Source organism: Candoia aspera, chromosome 3 (genome assembly GCF_035149785.1).
Source record: "Candoia aspera isolate rCanAsp1 chromosome 3, rCanAsp1.hap2, whole genome shotgun sequence".
NCBI lineage: Eukaryota > Metazoa > Chordata > Lepidosauria > Squamata > Boidae > Candoia > Candoia aspera.
Genome location: NC_086155.1, coordinates 113720051 through 113737093, shown reverse-complemented (window position 1 = coordinate 113737093; position 17043 = coordinate 113720051). Strand labels below are relative to the sequence as shown.

Genomic DNA, 17043 nt, shown 5'->3' with positions numbered 1-17043 from the left:
AGAAAAGGAAAGATCGAAGTATATAGACTTGCTAGTCATCATTCTTGAGAAGGTTGTTACTACGGGATTAAGTAAAAATGTTCCGTCCAGCTTTTAATCGTTTTACTTTTGGTTTCTGATGGCTGAGTCCGGGCTGCCAAGTAAACAACAACGACACCACACACGCGCCTACTTCGGCCCACAGAATGACGAGACTACCCCGCGGTTCGACAACCAAATCTACTGGGCTTCCAGAGGAGAGGCGCTCGCTCCGCCTCTCCTTTGCCGCGCAGGCGCCCGCAGTTTTCAACACGTTTGCGCTTATAAGCAGAGTACCGTAATAAAAATGGCTGCGTCTGAGGACGTGAGTATAATTGGCGGTTGCTCGTCCTCATGTTGACTCCACTTTGCCGGGGAGAGATGCCTGTGTGGCTTCCTGTTTCATGGAGCAGCGGGTTGGGACTGTAGGCTTATGCGACTGAGGAAGGGTCTCTTGAGTGTTGCGTGTGGTAGGAATGTAGTGCAGGAAGCTACCACGGGGCTGGCTTAGAGTTGTTACTGAAAGCGACTCGTTATTTAGCTGTTTTGCCATGCTTTATGATACATGGATTACCCCTTTGTCCTGAGCCCCAGTTCCAAACGCAACTTTACGGGTAGTAAAGATGGGGAGCACGCGGCAAATGTAGCGCAGAGGCAAATACAGTAGAAGCCGGCCTGCTCCCCGGGCTTCCCCTTCTCTATGTAGCTGTTCCCTCCGGTCTTTGCACGTTGCATGGTTCTAGAAACATTGGACAATAGACATTAGGAGATGCAGGTAATCAGCTGAATTGTTCTCACATATTGATGGCTGTTCCTGTTCTCTCTCTCCGTGTTTATGGCACATAAGATGACATAGGATGGTGGTATGTAGTGATGGCGCTGGAAAATAACCTTAAGAGTAATGAAAAGTTCGTAATGTTAAATCTGTGATGGTGGCTCATGACATATTGAAAAGAAGGGGATAGATAGATGGACTCAAAAACCAGTGTGATGTAGCGGTTAAGATATTGGACTTGAAACTGGGGGGACCTGGGTTGACAGGAGTCCCATTGTGGGAGAAAAATGAAGGGAGATCCCAGTGGAAGCCATCTTAAGCTCTGAAAAAGGGAGGGCATTAACTGAATAAACAAACATTAATGTGTATAGTATAGGGAATATATTAATGACATTAGTTGGGGACTGTAAAGCTGCTATGAAGATTGGTTATCTTGTTTTCTCTTCCACCCAGGTATGTTCAGATGAGGAAGAACTTGGATTGGAGCCTAGACTTCAAGATACCCCAGAAGACATTTTTTTTGAGGCAGCAGCAAATACCATTGACTTTCACCCCTCCCAGGACATCATAGCTGCTGGAGATGTTGATGGTGATGTCTATGTGTGAGTACAGCTTCTTAGAGAAATTTACTGCTTGAGCCTTCTTAATGTTTATGGAGTCATGTTTATGGAGATTGTAGAAAACCCTCCCTGGTGCATCAGTAGTTCAACAAGATGGATCTACATAAGCGTCTTAAGAAAGAGAAGGAATGTGTTTGCATCGTTGCGTGGCTTTATGCAGTTGAGTGAAAGAGTATCTGTGCATGTGTGGTTACAGATTCCGAGAGCCTGTGTATGTCTAAGAGAGAGTGAGTTTCCATGTCTCTGTGTCGAAGAATGTGTTTGATTGAGAGGGGGCATCTGTTTAAGAGTATTTCTGTGATGGGTAGTGACAGGAAATGTGTGTAAGGCTAAGACCATTTCCACACTTGAGACATACAGTGTCTTGTGGCTACATCCGGCCATCATGGAGCTAGTACAGAATCTGTCCTGTTACTGTCATAGCACCACAACCATGGTGGGATGACTTTAGAAGATGCTGTAAGAAATCATACCAAAAAGAGAAATGAGATGTGGAGAAAGAGAAAGGCTGTGTGTTTCTGAGACAGAGAGAGAGAGAGGTTATATACTATACGTATGATAGAAAGAATATGCAGTTGTTTGTGTGTGTGTGCGTGTGTAGCTGAGAAAGAAGGGGTAATTGTGTGCATGTAGTTAAGAAAGAGGACAGGTCGCTAATGTGGGGAAGGGAGACAACCAGTGTCTCTCTTGGGGAGAGAGGGTTTCTGCTGAGTGATTAAGAGAGAAAGAAGATATCTGTGTATGTTGAAAGAGTATGTGCTCCTTACAGGAGAGTGCCTCTTTGTGTGTGGTTGAGAGCCAGGCCCTCTGGATATGTGGACCAGAGACCCAGAAGAGAGTTTTGGGAGAGCAGCTAAGAGGTAGAGATGGTATGTGGTTAAGAAAGAGAAGTTGAGAGAAGAGGGGCGCCTGTGTGTGTGAGAGAGAGAGAGAGAGAGAGAGTGGGAAATTGAGATTGTGTCTCTGTGTATGATGATGAGACCAGGGCTTGCTGTCTGGGCCTGCTGAAGAAACAGAGTGTTTGTGATTGATCGAGGGGTTCTGTGCATAACTAAGAGGGGAAGAGACTGAGTGCGTGTGCCTGTCTGTAGCAGAGAAAGGTAATTGTCTGTGGAGGAAAGAAGGCACAGGAAGGGCGTCTGTATGCCTGTGATTGAGAGGGTGAGATTTGGGTGGGGTGGACAGCAGATTCATTTCTTTCAGAGAAGGGGAGGAGAGAGGGTGTGTATTTTTGTGAGCAGGCCAGAGAATGTGCAGTTGTGTGAGGGGACTGTAAGTGGTTCAATGAATTTTGATTCAAGTGGCTGAGGGAAAGAATATATGGGTAGAACTGAGGTATGGTGGGGTCTATATGTGTGACTGAGAAAAGAAGAGGCCTGCCTGAGTGCCTAAGGGGGCAGAATGTCTATGTATGTATGTATGTGGAAGGGAGAAAGCAGCTGTGTGCAGTTGAGAAGGAAGGTGCTTTCTCCCTTCCATGTACATACTGCTGTATGTGGTTGAGAGAGGGAGATCTCTTGTGTCAGGGCCATCCAGAATGTGTTATGTGCTAGAAAGAGAGAAGAGTATTTCTGTGTATTTCTGCTTATGTGGGAGAAATGGAGAGGGTGTCCCTGTCTTTAGTAAAGACAGATGGCTGATTCCATGCTGTGCACAGAGAGATAGATAGAAAAGGGGTTTGTGTATTTGTGATTAATACAATGGGAATGGGAATGTCAGAACATGTGTATAAAAAAGAGATTATGTGTGTATGTATTATACAATAGGGACTGTGTGGGTAGAGAGAGGAATTAGTGTTTCTGTATGTCTCTTAGAGAAGGTGCTTCTGTGTAATGGAGGAATGGGTGTGGTGTTGATGTAACAAAGATTCTGGTGGGGGCTGGAGAGAGATTGAGAACTGTGATAATAAGAGGGAGGTTCTGTGTCTGCTGGAGAAAACTACTTGTTAGCTGAGATTAGAGGTGGGTATGATCGGGAGAGCAGGGAGGGTGTATATATGTCTATGTTACTAAAAGTGGGGTAGCTATGTGTGTGTGTGTGGTAGAGGGAGGTGTTTGTATGTGTGTTGTAGGAGAGAGAGATGTATGCAAAATAAAGGAGGGTTGTGTGTACGTATAGCAGGGAGGATGGTTGGGTATATGTGTGTGGTTTAAATATGGGGGACTGTTAGGGAATTATTTGAACAGGCTCCTGATGCTTCTCTTTCCATTTCAAAATTGTAATTACAGATATTCATTCTCTTGTTTGGAAGGTGGAAACAAAGAACTTTGGTCCTCAGGTCATCATTTAAAATCCTGCCGGAAAATATCCTTTTCACAAGATGGACAAAGTGAGTGTCCTTCTCCTTAGGATATCTTTTTTTGCTCTTGTTATGGTTTTTATAATGTTCCTTGGAAGAAATAACTTCAGTTCATCTTCTTGCAGAAGAGAAAGTTAAGTTTTAATAAACTCAGAACAGAGTAAGTAGGATTCTGTGGAGAGATTGGAGGGAAAGGGAGTTCCTTGAAAAATTAAATACTAATGCTCATTTGCAAGTAATAGAAAGGAAAAAATGAGAAGAAGCAAAAGCAAGCCAATGTGGTGGCAAAAAAAAAGGTTAGCAAAGAGTTGAAAATCAAACAGGATCTATATAGAAAGTGGTAAAAATCACCAAAGAAGAGGACTGACTATCTATCTGTATGTCTATCTAAATTTATACACTGCCCATCTTGCTCTGCCAGTGACTGAGCAGCTTACAAGTAAAAAGACCAATAAAATCTGTACAAAAATACATAAAGTTAAAAAGACGGAGAGAGCGTCCTTAAGCCACCAGCCGGGCTGCCTACCACTCTTGGATCCCCAAGCTAGTTGGCAGACCCAGGTCTTGATGCTCTTCTGGAAGGCCAGAAGAATGGGGGACAAGCTCACCTCCGGGGCAAGATGTTCCACAGGGTGGAGGAATGGCAGAAAAGGCTCTCCTCCTAGACCCTGCCAGCCAAAATTCTTTAGCTGACGGGGTCCGTAAAATGCCTTCCCTGCCGGACTGGATGGGACAGGTTGATGTAATAGGGACGACACCATTCCCCAGGTAACCTGGGCCCGTGCCGTGAAGGGCTTCAAAGGTCATAACCAACACCTTGAATTGGACCCAGAAGTACACCAGCACCCAGTGCAGCTTGCGCAGCAGAGCTGTTACATGTGCAGCCCTGGAGGCACCAACAATTGCCTGCGCCGCCACATTCTGCAGCAGCTGCAGCTTCCAGATACTTTTCAAGGGTAGCCCCATGTAGAGCATGTTGCAGAGGTAGGGTATGCAGAGGTAGCCCCTTGAAAATGGGCTGAGGTTGACAAAGCATGCTAAAAACCATAAATAAATAAATTGAAAGTAAAAGAATTTGGTGAATATAGCAAAATGGTAAGTTTCCAAGAAATGGAGAAAAGTCCTTACTTCGATTATCATTGCCTATGTTTTTTAAATAAATTGGAGTAATTTGAGTTCATAAAGCATGTTATGATAAAGCCCACATTACGGCTGAGTGAATTGTTAAACCAGGTTCATTTGTTTAATGTTGGGGTATTTCTGTATGTGCTTTTCCTTACCCGTCCCTCTTTTGACCTCCACAAGATATGTCCATTTTAATTTTTAGATTCTCACTAAGGTTTTGGGAACCTGCATTAGTTTCTCTTCTGCTCCATTTTTCCTCACCAGAATTGTTTAAGATTGTTTTGTGTTTTCTGCCAAGGAATCCTGTTTACCACTGGTTTAAGTCTGATTCATTTAAAAATTTTTTAAACTTTTAAAATCTTTAAAATCGGGAACTCCTATATAGCATAGTCTTTTTTGATTATTACTTTGATTCCATAAATAGTCTTTCCTGTTGGTTAGGATCAAATGCCGTGTAATTGATCCTCTTGTACCTTCTACTTTCTGAAAGTAGCAAAACAGGTCAAAAATTTATTGAAAGGACCATTCAGCTCCCAAAAGAAGTTGTGATAAATTAAAGATAAATTAAAGTGCTACCCTGAAAGACCTGCAGTTTCCTTTTTGAAAGCATGATTCACATCTTGTTGGTTTGTCTATAATAGACACAAACAGTACTGTTACTTTTATGCCTTCTTCTTGACCAGCTTTAAAAAACATAGTAACATCATACAAGATAGAAATTTTTAAAAATCACGGCCAACAGGTATTTCTTAAGGGATTATCATAAATTGTAGCAAGAAACAGATAAACAGGATTAATTATTATTACTAAACTGTGAGCAAGTTTAATCAAATCATACTGTTCCTAGTAAGGTCTTGCCAACCTTGCTTAGTGACTTTATAGGAGAGTGCCTTGCTCTGGATCAGCTACATCTAGTAGGATGGAAGTCAGTACAGCCTGGCCATTGAGTTAGTGAAGGTGCTCTAAGCAGATGGTACACATCTTGAGGAGCCTGGCAGTGAAGAAGCACTTAGCCTGTTGCTTCAGTGGTTCCTGACTTCATAGTGATAGAGGCGTTCATTGTAAGAAGTTTTGTGGGATGTCCCTTCCAGGGCTGCAGTGTGCAAGCATCAGAGCTTTTCAGTATCTTAGAATAGTAATCAAGTTAAGGTATCTGGCAGGCTTATGGCTGGTAACTTGATTACCTAGGAAAACATCAGCAGGAATTAGATTATGCACAGTTGGATGCTCCATGTCCTAGGTTTGTTGGCTGAAGTTCTTCCTGGCCAAGTCACATCCCATACATGAGGAGAAAAACCATAGTAATGCCGCTTCTCCAGTAAAGTAAAGGGATCAGATAATACAAATGGTGCTAAGCCCACAGGGAGAATGGCAAACTTTAAACAAAATTCAAAGACGTTAGTCCATATGCTGATTTCAACTTTAAGTAATCCTGCTTCCATATGAAGAACTGCGCTAGAAAGACATCAAGGCACATGAAGAATATTTCTCAAAAACCTGAGTTGAACAAACTCAACCTTTGAGAAGTTGACATAAATATCAAAATGTACTCCATGAAGGTGCTGCCACAAGCATTGCTGATAAAGAGCTTTTGTGCAGCAGGAACTGGGCAATCCAAGAAAGGTAAAATGCTTGGACAGTTGATATGGATTTAGATGCATTTTGTGTCCCATAATCTCTATGGGCATGCCTGATCCCTGAATCATGAAAGATTAGTCTAATGTATTTAAAGCAGTTTACTTGTTCGAAATAGTGTCCGTCTAGTTCTGCATCCTTGGCCTTTTTGTAAACATTATTTTGATTTTATCGTATCTTTATGGTTATCAGAGTAGGAAGCAAGAGCACACAATGCTCTTCTTAAGCCTATTGGGGTGAGTCATAAGTGGGATTCTTTTTCAGAAATAATGTACACTTTAAAATGCTTTAAGGATCCAAGATAGGATACTACACTCACAGTTGAAAGCTGTTTGGGTCTTTTGCAGAGTCATGAAAAATCTAACTAGGAGAAATGTAGTAAGTATAGCTTGTTACCCACTTTGCAGTAGCTGCCAGGTGTCTTCTAGTTATGTAGCTGGTAAAAACATAGGGATCTTTTTGAAAGAATAAATAGATGTTGCACATTTTAAGGTAATGCATGCAAACCCCATAATCTTCAGCCAGGATCAGCATTGAAGTCCAAAACTCTGAAAGGTACCAGGTTAGGAAAGGCTGCCTTTTGGAATTTGGTCTTATGTAATGATACGGGTTTTCTCCCTCTGTACTCCAGAGCTTTTCACAGTTTCCAAGGATAAATCCATTCATATCCTGAGTGTGGAGGAAGGCCGTCTTGTGACACGATTCTCCAAGGCTCACAAGTAAGTATCTGAATTACTTCCCAGCTGTTCTGTAGCATGGTAAGAAAGCATTTAATGGGGTGCTATATTTCCTACTTATAGTTCTTTATTTCCATTGTGTTGAGATTCTAGAGCATGAGTTATTTGTAGGACTAGATGTGTAGATGTAATTGATGGGGAAAGAATGAGCTGTGACCAGTAACAGTTCATTTCCTCATGTATAAATACAAATGAGTCATTATTAAGAACTTCTTTGAGATCTGCGATGAAACTATATTATTAGTCCATCAGAATCTTCAATTAGGGTTCTTAGAAAGGCTCAAAGAAGTCTGCTATTATTTCTTGTAAGAAGAAACATCTTTCAAAAGGTTCTCTATTAAGTTTTAAACTGCTTGTCTAAATTACAGGAAAGTGAGGAAGGGAAAGATTCAGCTTTATCCCACATGAATGTATTTTTTTCTTGGGTAGGAATTCATTTTTTAGTAATTCAGGCTAGCAGTTTGCAGCATTAAAATTCATAGTATTTGTCCAAACTTAAAAATTGAGAGGGAGAAATAGAAAGCGTTTGGCCCGAAAGATCAGAAAAATCACACACCAGGCATTTCTATAAAAATAAATTTATTTATAGAAAGCACAAAAACATATTCACAAGCTGTGCATTCACACGCGCTCAGAGAGGACTGGGAAGAGAGGCTGTGCTGGAAGGCTACAAAAGTGAAACTAAAACAAGTCCAGGCAAGTTCCTCCCCCAGGCAATGCAGCTTTTAACACCCAAACTGAGGACAATTAAGTTTGACCTCTTCACCCTACCAATACTTAAGGAAGTATTCAGTTTGCAAAAACAAAGAAATGCCAACAGAAATTACACTCACTCCAACATGCCCTTCCTGTTCTCTTTAATTTTAGTTTGGATTTCTTGTTAGGAATTGTAGCGCTGGTAGGTTTTGACATCTTTTAGGAAAGGAGGTGTTATTTCCTCTTTTTAATCTTGTTCCTTTGACAAAGACCTTTCATTGTGTAGAGAAAGAATAATGGAGTCAGATTTGTTAGTGCCCACTTAAACCCCCCTTCTGCTCTTCTGAATAAATTAGTTAATAGTGCCCATGCTCTCTGAGCAGAAGAGCTGTATGAATGAGAGACTTCACAAATGAGAACAGCTCTGCAAATAGGTTATCTCATAATTTTGGCTCTTCTCCTCTGGAATTTCCACAGCTCAGCTTTGAACAGTCTGTTGGTGATAGATGAGCATTTATTTGCCACAGGAGATGACAGTGGAGTGTTGAAAGTATGGGACCTGCGCAAGGGCACATCCATTATGGAAATGAAGCAGCATGAAGACTACATCAGTGATATGATCGTAGATAGAAACAAGAAGCTGCTTCTCACCACCAGGTATTACTACGTTCTCCTGTTAATTCAATGGATCAATAGGTCAAGTTTGCATGTTGAGAGTGGAGATGCTTTAGTTGTTCCTACAGGGGAAGGCTAAAAGCTTCTAGATGCAAACTTTCACCATCTCTTCTGGTGCTGTTATTTTCACTGTTGTAATGGCATTTGACATAAATACAGGGCTGGTTAGAACCAGCTCTGAAGTGGCAGTGATTATATTTTCTAAAGACTGTTATGAGAATCTGTCGGAAGGCAAATAGGTATGTATATGATTCAGTGATCCAGAAATGGAACGTTCTGGACAGGTCCAGAACATTCCATTCCCCCTCTGGAAAATGCAATTCTGGAGTGAGTCAGCAATTTCCACAAGTAAATTCCTCAGACCTGAAGCAATTTGAAGTGTCTCAAACATTGAAAATTATTCAGAACATCATATCCAAGGCAACTTGAACTACTACTAGTTCAGGGAATTTACTTTCAAAAACTGCTGAACTACCACAAGAGGAGGTTTTATATGGTCCAGAGGATAGCAGAATGTTTTGGAGTTTCTCCAGAACGCTCATTCCTGAACTGTCAAATTCGAAAGAGGTAGTTTTATAAATACATTTATGTACCATCCTGTTTCTTGCAGTGGAGATGGAACAATGGGAGTCTTCAACATTAGGAGAAGGCGCTTTGAGCTTCTCTCAGAACCTCAGAATGGAGACCTAATGGCTATTTCTCTGATGAAAGTGAGTTCTCTTATCTAGCTGCACTTTGGAAAAAAGGCTATTTGCAGATATGGACCAATGGGCTACACTATTTCTGATATGGATGGTAGCAAGGTCTTTAACGAGAGCCATTTTGGGTAGCCGTTAAGGCATCAGTCTAGAAACCGGGAGACTGAGTTCTAGTCCAGCCGGCCAGTCACACACACTCAGCCCTAGGAAGGAGGCAATGGCAAACCACTTCTGAAATCTTGCCAAGAAAACTGCAGGGACTAGTCCAGGCAGTCAGCAGGAGACAAAACTGACTCAAAAAGATCCCCCCAGTATGTTAAAGTATGTTCCTGCTGTTGTATTAATATGAATTACGATGTCCCTATTCATGGTAGTATGTTTAGGCTTTTGATAAATAGCTTTTTTCTATTTTAAATGCATCTCAGGACCTTGTTCTTAATAGCAAAGGAAAAGAAGACCTACTTTTTTTTTTCCTGGCTAAACTTGTGTATTTTTTTTCTCCTGCTCAGAGGGGAAGAAAAGTAGCCTGTGGCTCCAGCGAAGGAACAATCTACCTCTTCAACTGGGATGGTTTTGGTGCCACCAGTGACCGTTTCGCACTGAAGGCAGAATCCATAGACTGCATGGTCCCCATAACCGAGAGTGTTGTGTGCACAGGTTCCACTGATGGAATCATCAGGTGAGGCTGTCATGAGATAGTGAGCTCTGGCGAGGGAGTCTAATACTGGGCAGGTATGTGAAAACACAAAGTGGCTGCAAATGAAACTGGGTAAGACCTGGGTAAGCTCTTATTAGCATATGGTCAAAGGCAAACTATAACTTTAAATAAGGTATGTTAGATCTCAATATTAAATGAGATGAACATGATCCTTCTTGAAAAATTCTACCTAGTTTCCTGGGCCAATATGAAGAATAGCAACAAGCTAGATAAATTGCTAAATTTTTAAAAAGAATTTGGGATCTGGCAACCTCTCTCTACAAATGAACTGGCATTCTGTTTGCTAACAAAGCTTTCCTTTATTTCAGGGCAGTAAATATCTTGCCCAATCGAGTGATAGGAAGTGTTGGGCAGCATATGGGTGAACCCATTGAACAGCTGGCCAAGTGTCATACGGGCCAATTCCTGGCCAGCTGTGGCCATGACCAAAAAGTGAAATTCTGGGACATCTCTTCACTTAGTTCAGTGATTGTGGACGATTATAGAAAGAAGAAGAAAAATAGGCAACTGAAGCCTTTAAGTCGCAAAGCATTTGGCAACGGGGAAGACTTCTTCGCGGACTTGAAAGAGGGGGCAGCAGACCACCTGGAGAAAGAGGAGAACAGTGGACTATCTGAGAATGACAGTGACTGAAAGATGCATATTGATCTGATTAGAGCTTGCTCCCCAAAAAGGACATTTATAATCAGATGGCTTGAAGTTGCCATATTTTGGAGAAATTCAACTGTGCTGTGTTCTTCATACTGAAGAATAAGTATCAGGATATTTAAACTTGTGCTCTTGTAGGCAAAGCCTTGGTAGTAAAATAAAATCAGTGGTACAGAATTGAGCCAGGATTGCAAGCATTTTCCTAGCTCTCCTGCAAGTTAGCGAGAAACGGAAGAACGTGGTTGCTACAGAAAGGGGAAAGTGAAATGTCATCATATATGGACAGTATATTAGGAAAGATTATATATATATATATATATATATATATATATATACATATATATATTATTATATTAGGAAAGATTATATATATATATATATATTATTAAGAGTTATATATATTATTGTTATTAAGAGTTTTCCCTGAAAAGGCCAAAAGGCTGTTTCCTCCATGGATTGATTCTTGTATTTTGCTACCTAAAGTATGTAGGAATCAGGCTGTTGCTCTGTATGACCTAACAAGTGGATTCTACTTCATTGCTACAGTGGTGAAACAAGGATGTCTCTTGAATTCAGAAGAAAACTGAACAGGTTTAAATAATGGATCTGGTTTTCATAATGGAAATTGCTTTTCTGGGGTTTACTGAAAGAATAAAAATATAATTATACACATACAGATAGTTAACATACATTAATATATTTAAGTACTACCTCATAATTACAAACTCAAGTGGATTGAAGTCAACAGTTAAAACACAAAATATAAATCAAAGCCCTGTAAAATAAGATTGTTTAAAAAGTAAGAAAGCGAAAGTAAAACTCGCCTTTCTTACAAGATTCATGCAGGGGAGGAATTGGTGAAGAGGCAGAAGCTCTTCTATTCCCTCACATAAATTCCAGGAGAACAGTTAAAGGGGTGGTGCCACAAGAAGCCCTCTGCTTATGTTGTGACATTAATCGACTAAAGTTAATTTTGTTTGTCCCTTTTTCCCATGGGTGGTAGTATTTGCAGGTAAGAAAAATGGCTTTGGGAGCATTTCATATCCAGAGATCTTGTGTGCCCATTCCCACACTTTATTTCAGCTGAAAATGCTGCCTCTGAAATCTTGCTGAATTTCAGAGTGTGATCTTCAGGTATTTTGAGGATTGCAAACGGGAGGCTGGGGAGCCTAGAGCTGCCGACCACTATTCTACAGGAAATAAAAACTAACTATTCTGCCAGTGCAGGATAAAACTTGGCTTTGTTTAATGTACCTACATGACAACATTGAACAAAAAGGAATTTTATCTGTAAATTTAAATGAAATTATAGGTAATCCTCACTTACTGACTGCCTCATGTAAATGACCATTCATAGTTACGGTGTTAAAAAATAGCTTGCATTTATGACCATCACAGTGTCCTGCAGTCACGTGATTGCCATTTGTGTGCTCTTCACAACTGGCTTGCAACAAGCACAGTTAATAGCAAAGGTGGAAGTAAAATCGTTGAGGTCATGTGATGCTTCACTTAGCAACGGGGATGCAGAGTTTCCCACCCCTTTGAGATTCAGAGGATGTGGGCCTAAAAGCAGACCTCTATAGCAGCACTCCTGTTTAGAACATTGCTCCAGGGTATTGCTGACACCTTTGCTTCTAGCTTCCTGCAAATTGGGAAAATATGTTTGAGCAGATACTCGGCATTTATCAGGATGGTTAATTGTATGAGCGGCCTCTGTTGTTTTGTATTTGTTTTGAACTTTTTGTATCTTATATAAACTATCATAATTGAATTGGGTGGCATAAAAGTACTGTAAATAATCGGAAAGTAACTGTATGGGAATGCTGCGTCAAAGCAGTGTTGAATAAATGATCCTAATTCTCATGCACAGAACTATTAGGCCACAGGAAAGTGATGCCTACTCTTTAACACGGCTAATAATGACAGTAAACTTTTAAAAAAGTTTTCCATAGATACTGTCCAGGTGTAGCTGGAAGACAGTAATTGTGTGGAAAGCAAGCAACAGTGATATCCAAGCATAAAATTTCATAATGAAGTCTATACCAGTTGTAGTCCATAGAGCAAGTTCTTAATATTTCAGAAAGGGACTGTACAACATTTCAAAACTACTTTAATATGGATATGCCGTACATATCAATTCCAGCATTGAAACATGCACAGTAGTAAAGGACATACATCTTTTTCCTGAAATCCTCATATACCTCTTTGCTATTTTTCTTGGGGAATAAGCTTCCTCTGTTAATGCAGCACCTGCTTTCAGAGTTGCATTTCCAAAGTATCAAAGTATTCAAGAACAATGCTTCCCTGTATAGTGCAATCTGGCTTCCAACACTGGAAAGATTAAGTACTACAGAGACATTCTTCCTTTAATATAAAAAGGCCTTTTTTTCTGCCCAACAAGAACACCTAACACTCAGTGCTATGGTATCTCCAAGATACCCTTCTCCTAAGGTGTCTGGCTGCAACGTAAATTCAAATTGTCAGAAACAAAACCATACTCAAATAGTAAAAAGGACGATACTTGAACATAAGAAAACAGCCCACAATCTTGAAGGAAATTGGTGATAGCTGGATTTTAAATGCTATACAGACAATAGACCCACGTTGCGTTGTCCAGTAACCAACAGCTTGTATCTTCTTCCCAAAATTGCATACTGCTCCCAAAATAACCCTACCAAATAATTTAGTGCACCTAAAATTCTAATTACCTATCCAACATTAAAACAGAACTAGAACAGAAAAGATTCAAAAAATCCTACAGGGAACAAGACAAAAAGATCCAGCACCCATCTTCCGCATGAATTGGCTCAGTGAAGCCAGCTAAAAGAGCAAGAACAGTGCAGGACACACAAGCCTCATTGCTCTGAAGAGTGATTTTCTTGTTACACCACTGGGCACCCTGTCAGAAAAAGAAAAGTTCAGGTTCCCAGGTATTTCCATCTGAGCATTCTACCTATATTTTAAAAAAAATTCAGCAAAATAAATGGTATATTATGTCCCATACACATGTCATACTTGTCACATATAGTCTTTCCAAAAACATTTCACTTGTCTGAAAATATGAGCTCATTACTACTTGCATATTTATTAACATTAGAATTAGCTTTATATGATGCTAATACAGAACTGACTAGCGTTCCTTACTATTGCAGTCTCTGAAGCAAGTGAAGCCAAAATGTTCCCTCTGTACCCTTAAACTTACCAATTCCACACTGACATGTGCTAAGTGGTACTGCCCTTGCATCAGAAATGCTGAACTTTGAAAGATTCAGCTCCTGTTCACTAAAGCTTTATATGCCTATGGCATCTATGTTAGATTAAGGGAACAGGCATTCTTGGAAAAAATGGGTCAGACAAACCACAGGCATGGCACTTTTTGAAGACTTCCTAGGTAAGCTCCATTCCAGCTCTGACCTACCAGAGTATTGCAACAGCTTGCCTGGAAACAGAGTTTAAATTCTGAGTTTGGATGATACAAATAATTGCTTCCCAAATTAAGCTGTAAGGACACTTACCTAGGACTTTAAGTAGCTGCAGGGCCACAGCATTCTTGGCCTTTTCATGGTCTTCCAAGCCAGAGGGGTCAGGCTTGATCCAAATGTACCCACTGAAGGGAGATGGGTATTTTGGTATCACCACCTGATACCAGAACCGCAGCTGGCCTTCACGATTCCTCTGCACGCATTTTGTAAAGAATACAGGGGACCCCAGCTGATGCTGCTCACACTGCAGGTTTAAATAGTCCAGCATGCTGCCCCTCGCTGGTAACATATGGCAGTCCATAGGCCCAGAAAACACTTGACTAAGGACACCTCTGTGACTACAGCTGGACAGCAGGGTCTCTGGATCATCTGGCACTGAGACGTTGTGAAGCTCCTGTTTTATAATAGGTTTCAGCCAATCCACTTCAATTTGATCTCCACAAAGACACAAGCTACCTGTATAAGAGAAGAAGCAATGCCTATCTTACTTTAAATACAGACTACTCTATTTGGTTAATGATGTGGTTGAGTTCAAGGTAGCAGTGTCAGAGTTCACGTGTACCCCAGTGGTAGCTCCAAACTCTTCCTCTACTGAAACTGATGAGTGCTGAAGCTCTCAGACTTGTTAATGCCACTACTAAATTTCCAGTAACAAATAACTGGGATACTAGTGCAGAATCCATCTAGTGCACAACCATTTTGGAAACAAGGGAAGGATCCCAGTAGCTTTATTTAAAATTCCAAGGGTTGCACTCAATGTATTCAACAGGCAAAAGAAAGGTTTCCTCTAAAAACAAATACCTGAATAAATATAATTTATTCTGCTTTGGCAATAAATAGCTACTTCTAAAAGATCTAGAAAGAGGCTATGAAAACCTTAGCAACCAGGACAGCTGATTACTTTTGCCAACCCTGTCCAATATTTTTTCCTAAACAGTGAAGAATTACATCTGTTTGCTAAATTGTTCCCAAACATACTTAACCTATTTTGTCATCATACACATTTTGAAAAGACAAAACACAAAAGAGATTCATTCCAAAGTACTTTGGGGGCTTAATTTCAGCTTTTACCCCATATGTGAGATTTATATAAAGTTTATCCATTCATGCCATCCAGGATATGCTTCACTGTCAATCCCTTTTTCCTAACAGGTACTTGGAAACTATTTCCAAGTTTGCTGCTGAGTTTTGCTGACCCCAAGACTTCAGATGCATAGGCAATTTGCAGCTTTCCTGGCCATTTCCAGCATAGCACATGATGGCTAAAGTAATTGGTTAACAAAACAATGATCAACCTTCTCTTTCCCCTAAGGCAAAAGAGAAAACAAACCTTCCACAAGGTTTTTCTTGGCTATTGCAGCAGCCTGATGGGAAACGTACTTCACCTCTGCCAGCTGCCTCTGCTTCCTGAAAGGGCTGGGATGTAAGGAGATGCTTAGGAGTCCTGGGGTAAGTTCCTGCAGCATTGGCAGAAGGTGGCACTCTTTCAGCGAGGGTGCCAGACCATCAATGCAGAGCTCACACTTGTCAGTGCTTCTACAAACCAGAATGGGGGAGCCAGACTGGATTTCAAAATTGTTGAGCAAAGCAATTGCCTCCCTGGCATTTCGACGGTTCATGTATTTAGCATAGGCAAAGCCACGGTTAAGCCCGCTAAATGTCATCATGAGACGAAATTCATAAAGCCTCCCCACGCTTTGGAAGAGAGGAATGAGTTTATCCTCATAGATATCCTGTGGGATCTTCCCTATAAAAACCTCTGAACCAGATGGTGGGGCATAGCCAGCCCAGCCTGCGGAAAGAACAAGGAAAACACACATTACCAGCAAGGTATTTTCACTTTCCTGAAATATTTTGGGAAATGCTCCTTTTTCATATGGGTTTGCAATAGATGTAAACAACCTGTTCGGTGGCCAAGGGCCACAGTTAGTATCTGGAGGAAGACTAAATGTAATAAGCAATATACAACAAGGACAGGGTTGTGGCATGTTACTAATGGTATAGGAAAGGGTGCAGCCTCTCAGGTCACCAAGGATATTGCCAGCAATCAAACTACACATCAGTATCTTTAATGCAAAATTGAATTACTAGTCTGTTTCTTTCTGACAGTTTTCTACTCACCTGGTGGAGGACCACCGTATTTTCTCTGCCCATTGATCTGCACTAACTGGATTCCAGTCTCTTTCACCCAAGTAAGAAGGGCAGCTTTATTAGCCTGGTTTATTCTTTCACTCCACATCTGAGGTGGTACCTAGAAGCACAACACACAACCAGTGCAGTGACTATCTCCAATGGGAAGCTTTGACTCAGCTCCCTACAACTATCCTGGGGACACTTTCTAATGAGGCTTTTCAACCGATCATTTCCATTGCAATTAATTGTCTCGATCTGAACAATACTGTAAAATCATTTATATAACTGTATAATGTTATATGACAGAATATTCAGAGTACTTCAGGGGCATCATCTTGCAATCTCGCATGCAGCAACTCACTGCACAGATGAATAAATACGCCAGCGATACAGGCTTCTACAGCCTTCTGTCTGGCTGTATTAGCATACAATAATATTCTATTATTGACTCGACCAAGCCAGCATGGAACTTGGGAAACCACTAGAGGAGCGAAGAACTGAACGAAAGGCGGGGCCTCCATCTATTTACTCTCCACGCCCTCTAACTAAGGCGAGAGCGTAAAACACGAGAGCAGCGTGAATTTAACTACATCCGAATAAAAAAGTCTGAATGGTAATACTGTACTACAGTACAGTAACACCAATGAGTAATTATGTATGTAATTATGTAGTGAACGCATTATAAGCCAATAAAGCTGAGATTAAAACCACAGCACCTAGCTTGTTAGACTAATCAGTGAGTTTATAGCGCTGGACTCCCTGGGGACCAGCCCACCGAGTCATC

General features: G+C 40.9%; 2 protein-coding genes across 3 annotated transcripts; one reads left to right on the top strand and one right to left on the bottom strand.

The window, feature by feature from the left end:
* Nucleotides 1–272: 272 nt before the first annotated feature.
* WDR55 (WD repeat domain 55) lies at nt 273–10825 on the top strand. 2 transcript variants are annotated; one of them, XM_063298644.1, is made up of 8 exons: nt 273–343; nt 1247–1395; nt 3642–3742; nt 7104–7191; nt 8383–8562; nt 9191–9290; nt 9788–9957; nt 10305–10825. In XM_063298644.1, the coding sequence occupies exons 1-8, from the start codon at nt 326–328 to the stop codon at nt 10627–10629; spliced, it is 1131 nt and encodes a 376-aa protein (XP_063154714.1). In that variant the 5' UTR covers nt 273–325; the 3' UTR covers nt 10630–10825. The 2 variants fall into 2 exon arrangements, with proteins under 2 accessions (XP_063154714.1, XP_063154715.1); XM_063298645.1 differs by lacking the exon at nt 273–343 and adding an exon at nt 676–793.
* Nucleotides 10826–13421: 2596 nt separating this feature from the next.
* On the bottom strand, nt 13422–16481 carry DND1 (DND microRNA-mediated repression inhibitor 1). The gene is made up of 4 exons (XM_063300183.1): nt 16248–16481; nt 15457–15918; nt 14160–14582; nt 13422–13543 (listed from the first exon to the last, which is right to left on the bottom strand). The coding sequence occupies exons 1-4, from the start codon at nt 16363–16365 to the stop codon at nt 13527–13529; spliced, it is 1020 nt and encodes a 339-aa protein (XP_063156253.1). The 5' UTR covers nt 16366–16481; the 3' UTR covers nt 13422–13526.
* Between the last annotated feature and the right edge of the window lie 562 nt (nt 16482–17043).

What these genes read in the sequence shown, in the direction of transcription:
- DND1 (XM_063300183.1), bottom strand. Translation starts at nt 16,365, where the DNA reads ATGTGGAGTGAAAGAATAAACCAGGCTAATAAAGCTGCCCTTCTTACT. An exon ending in ATACGGTGGTCCTCCACCAG is followed by an intron (nt 15,919 to 16,247) that starts GTGAGTAGAAAA and finishes TTCTTTCCGCAG; the next exon opens with GCTGGGCTGGCTATGCCCCA. An exon ending in CAAGAAAAACCTTGTGGAAG is followed by an intron (nt 14,583 to 15,456) that starts GTTTGTTTTCTC and finishes TCTCTTATACAG; the next exon opens with GTAGCTTGTGTCTTTGTGGA.
- WDR55 (XM_063298644.1), top strand. An exon ending in CTTTTCACAAGATGGACAAA is followed by an intron (nt 3,743 to 7,103) that starts GTGAGTGTCCTT and finishes TCTGTACTCCAG; the next exon opens with AGCTTTTCACAGTTTCCAAG. An exon ending in TCCACTGATGGAATCATCAG is followed by an intron (nt 9,958 to 10,304) that starts GTGAGGCTGTCA and finishes CCTTTATTTCAG; the next exon opens with GGCAGTAAATATCTTGCCCA.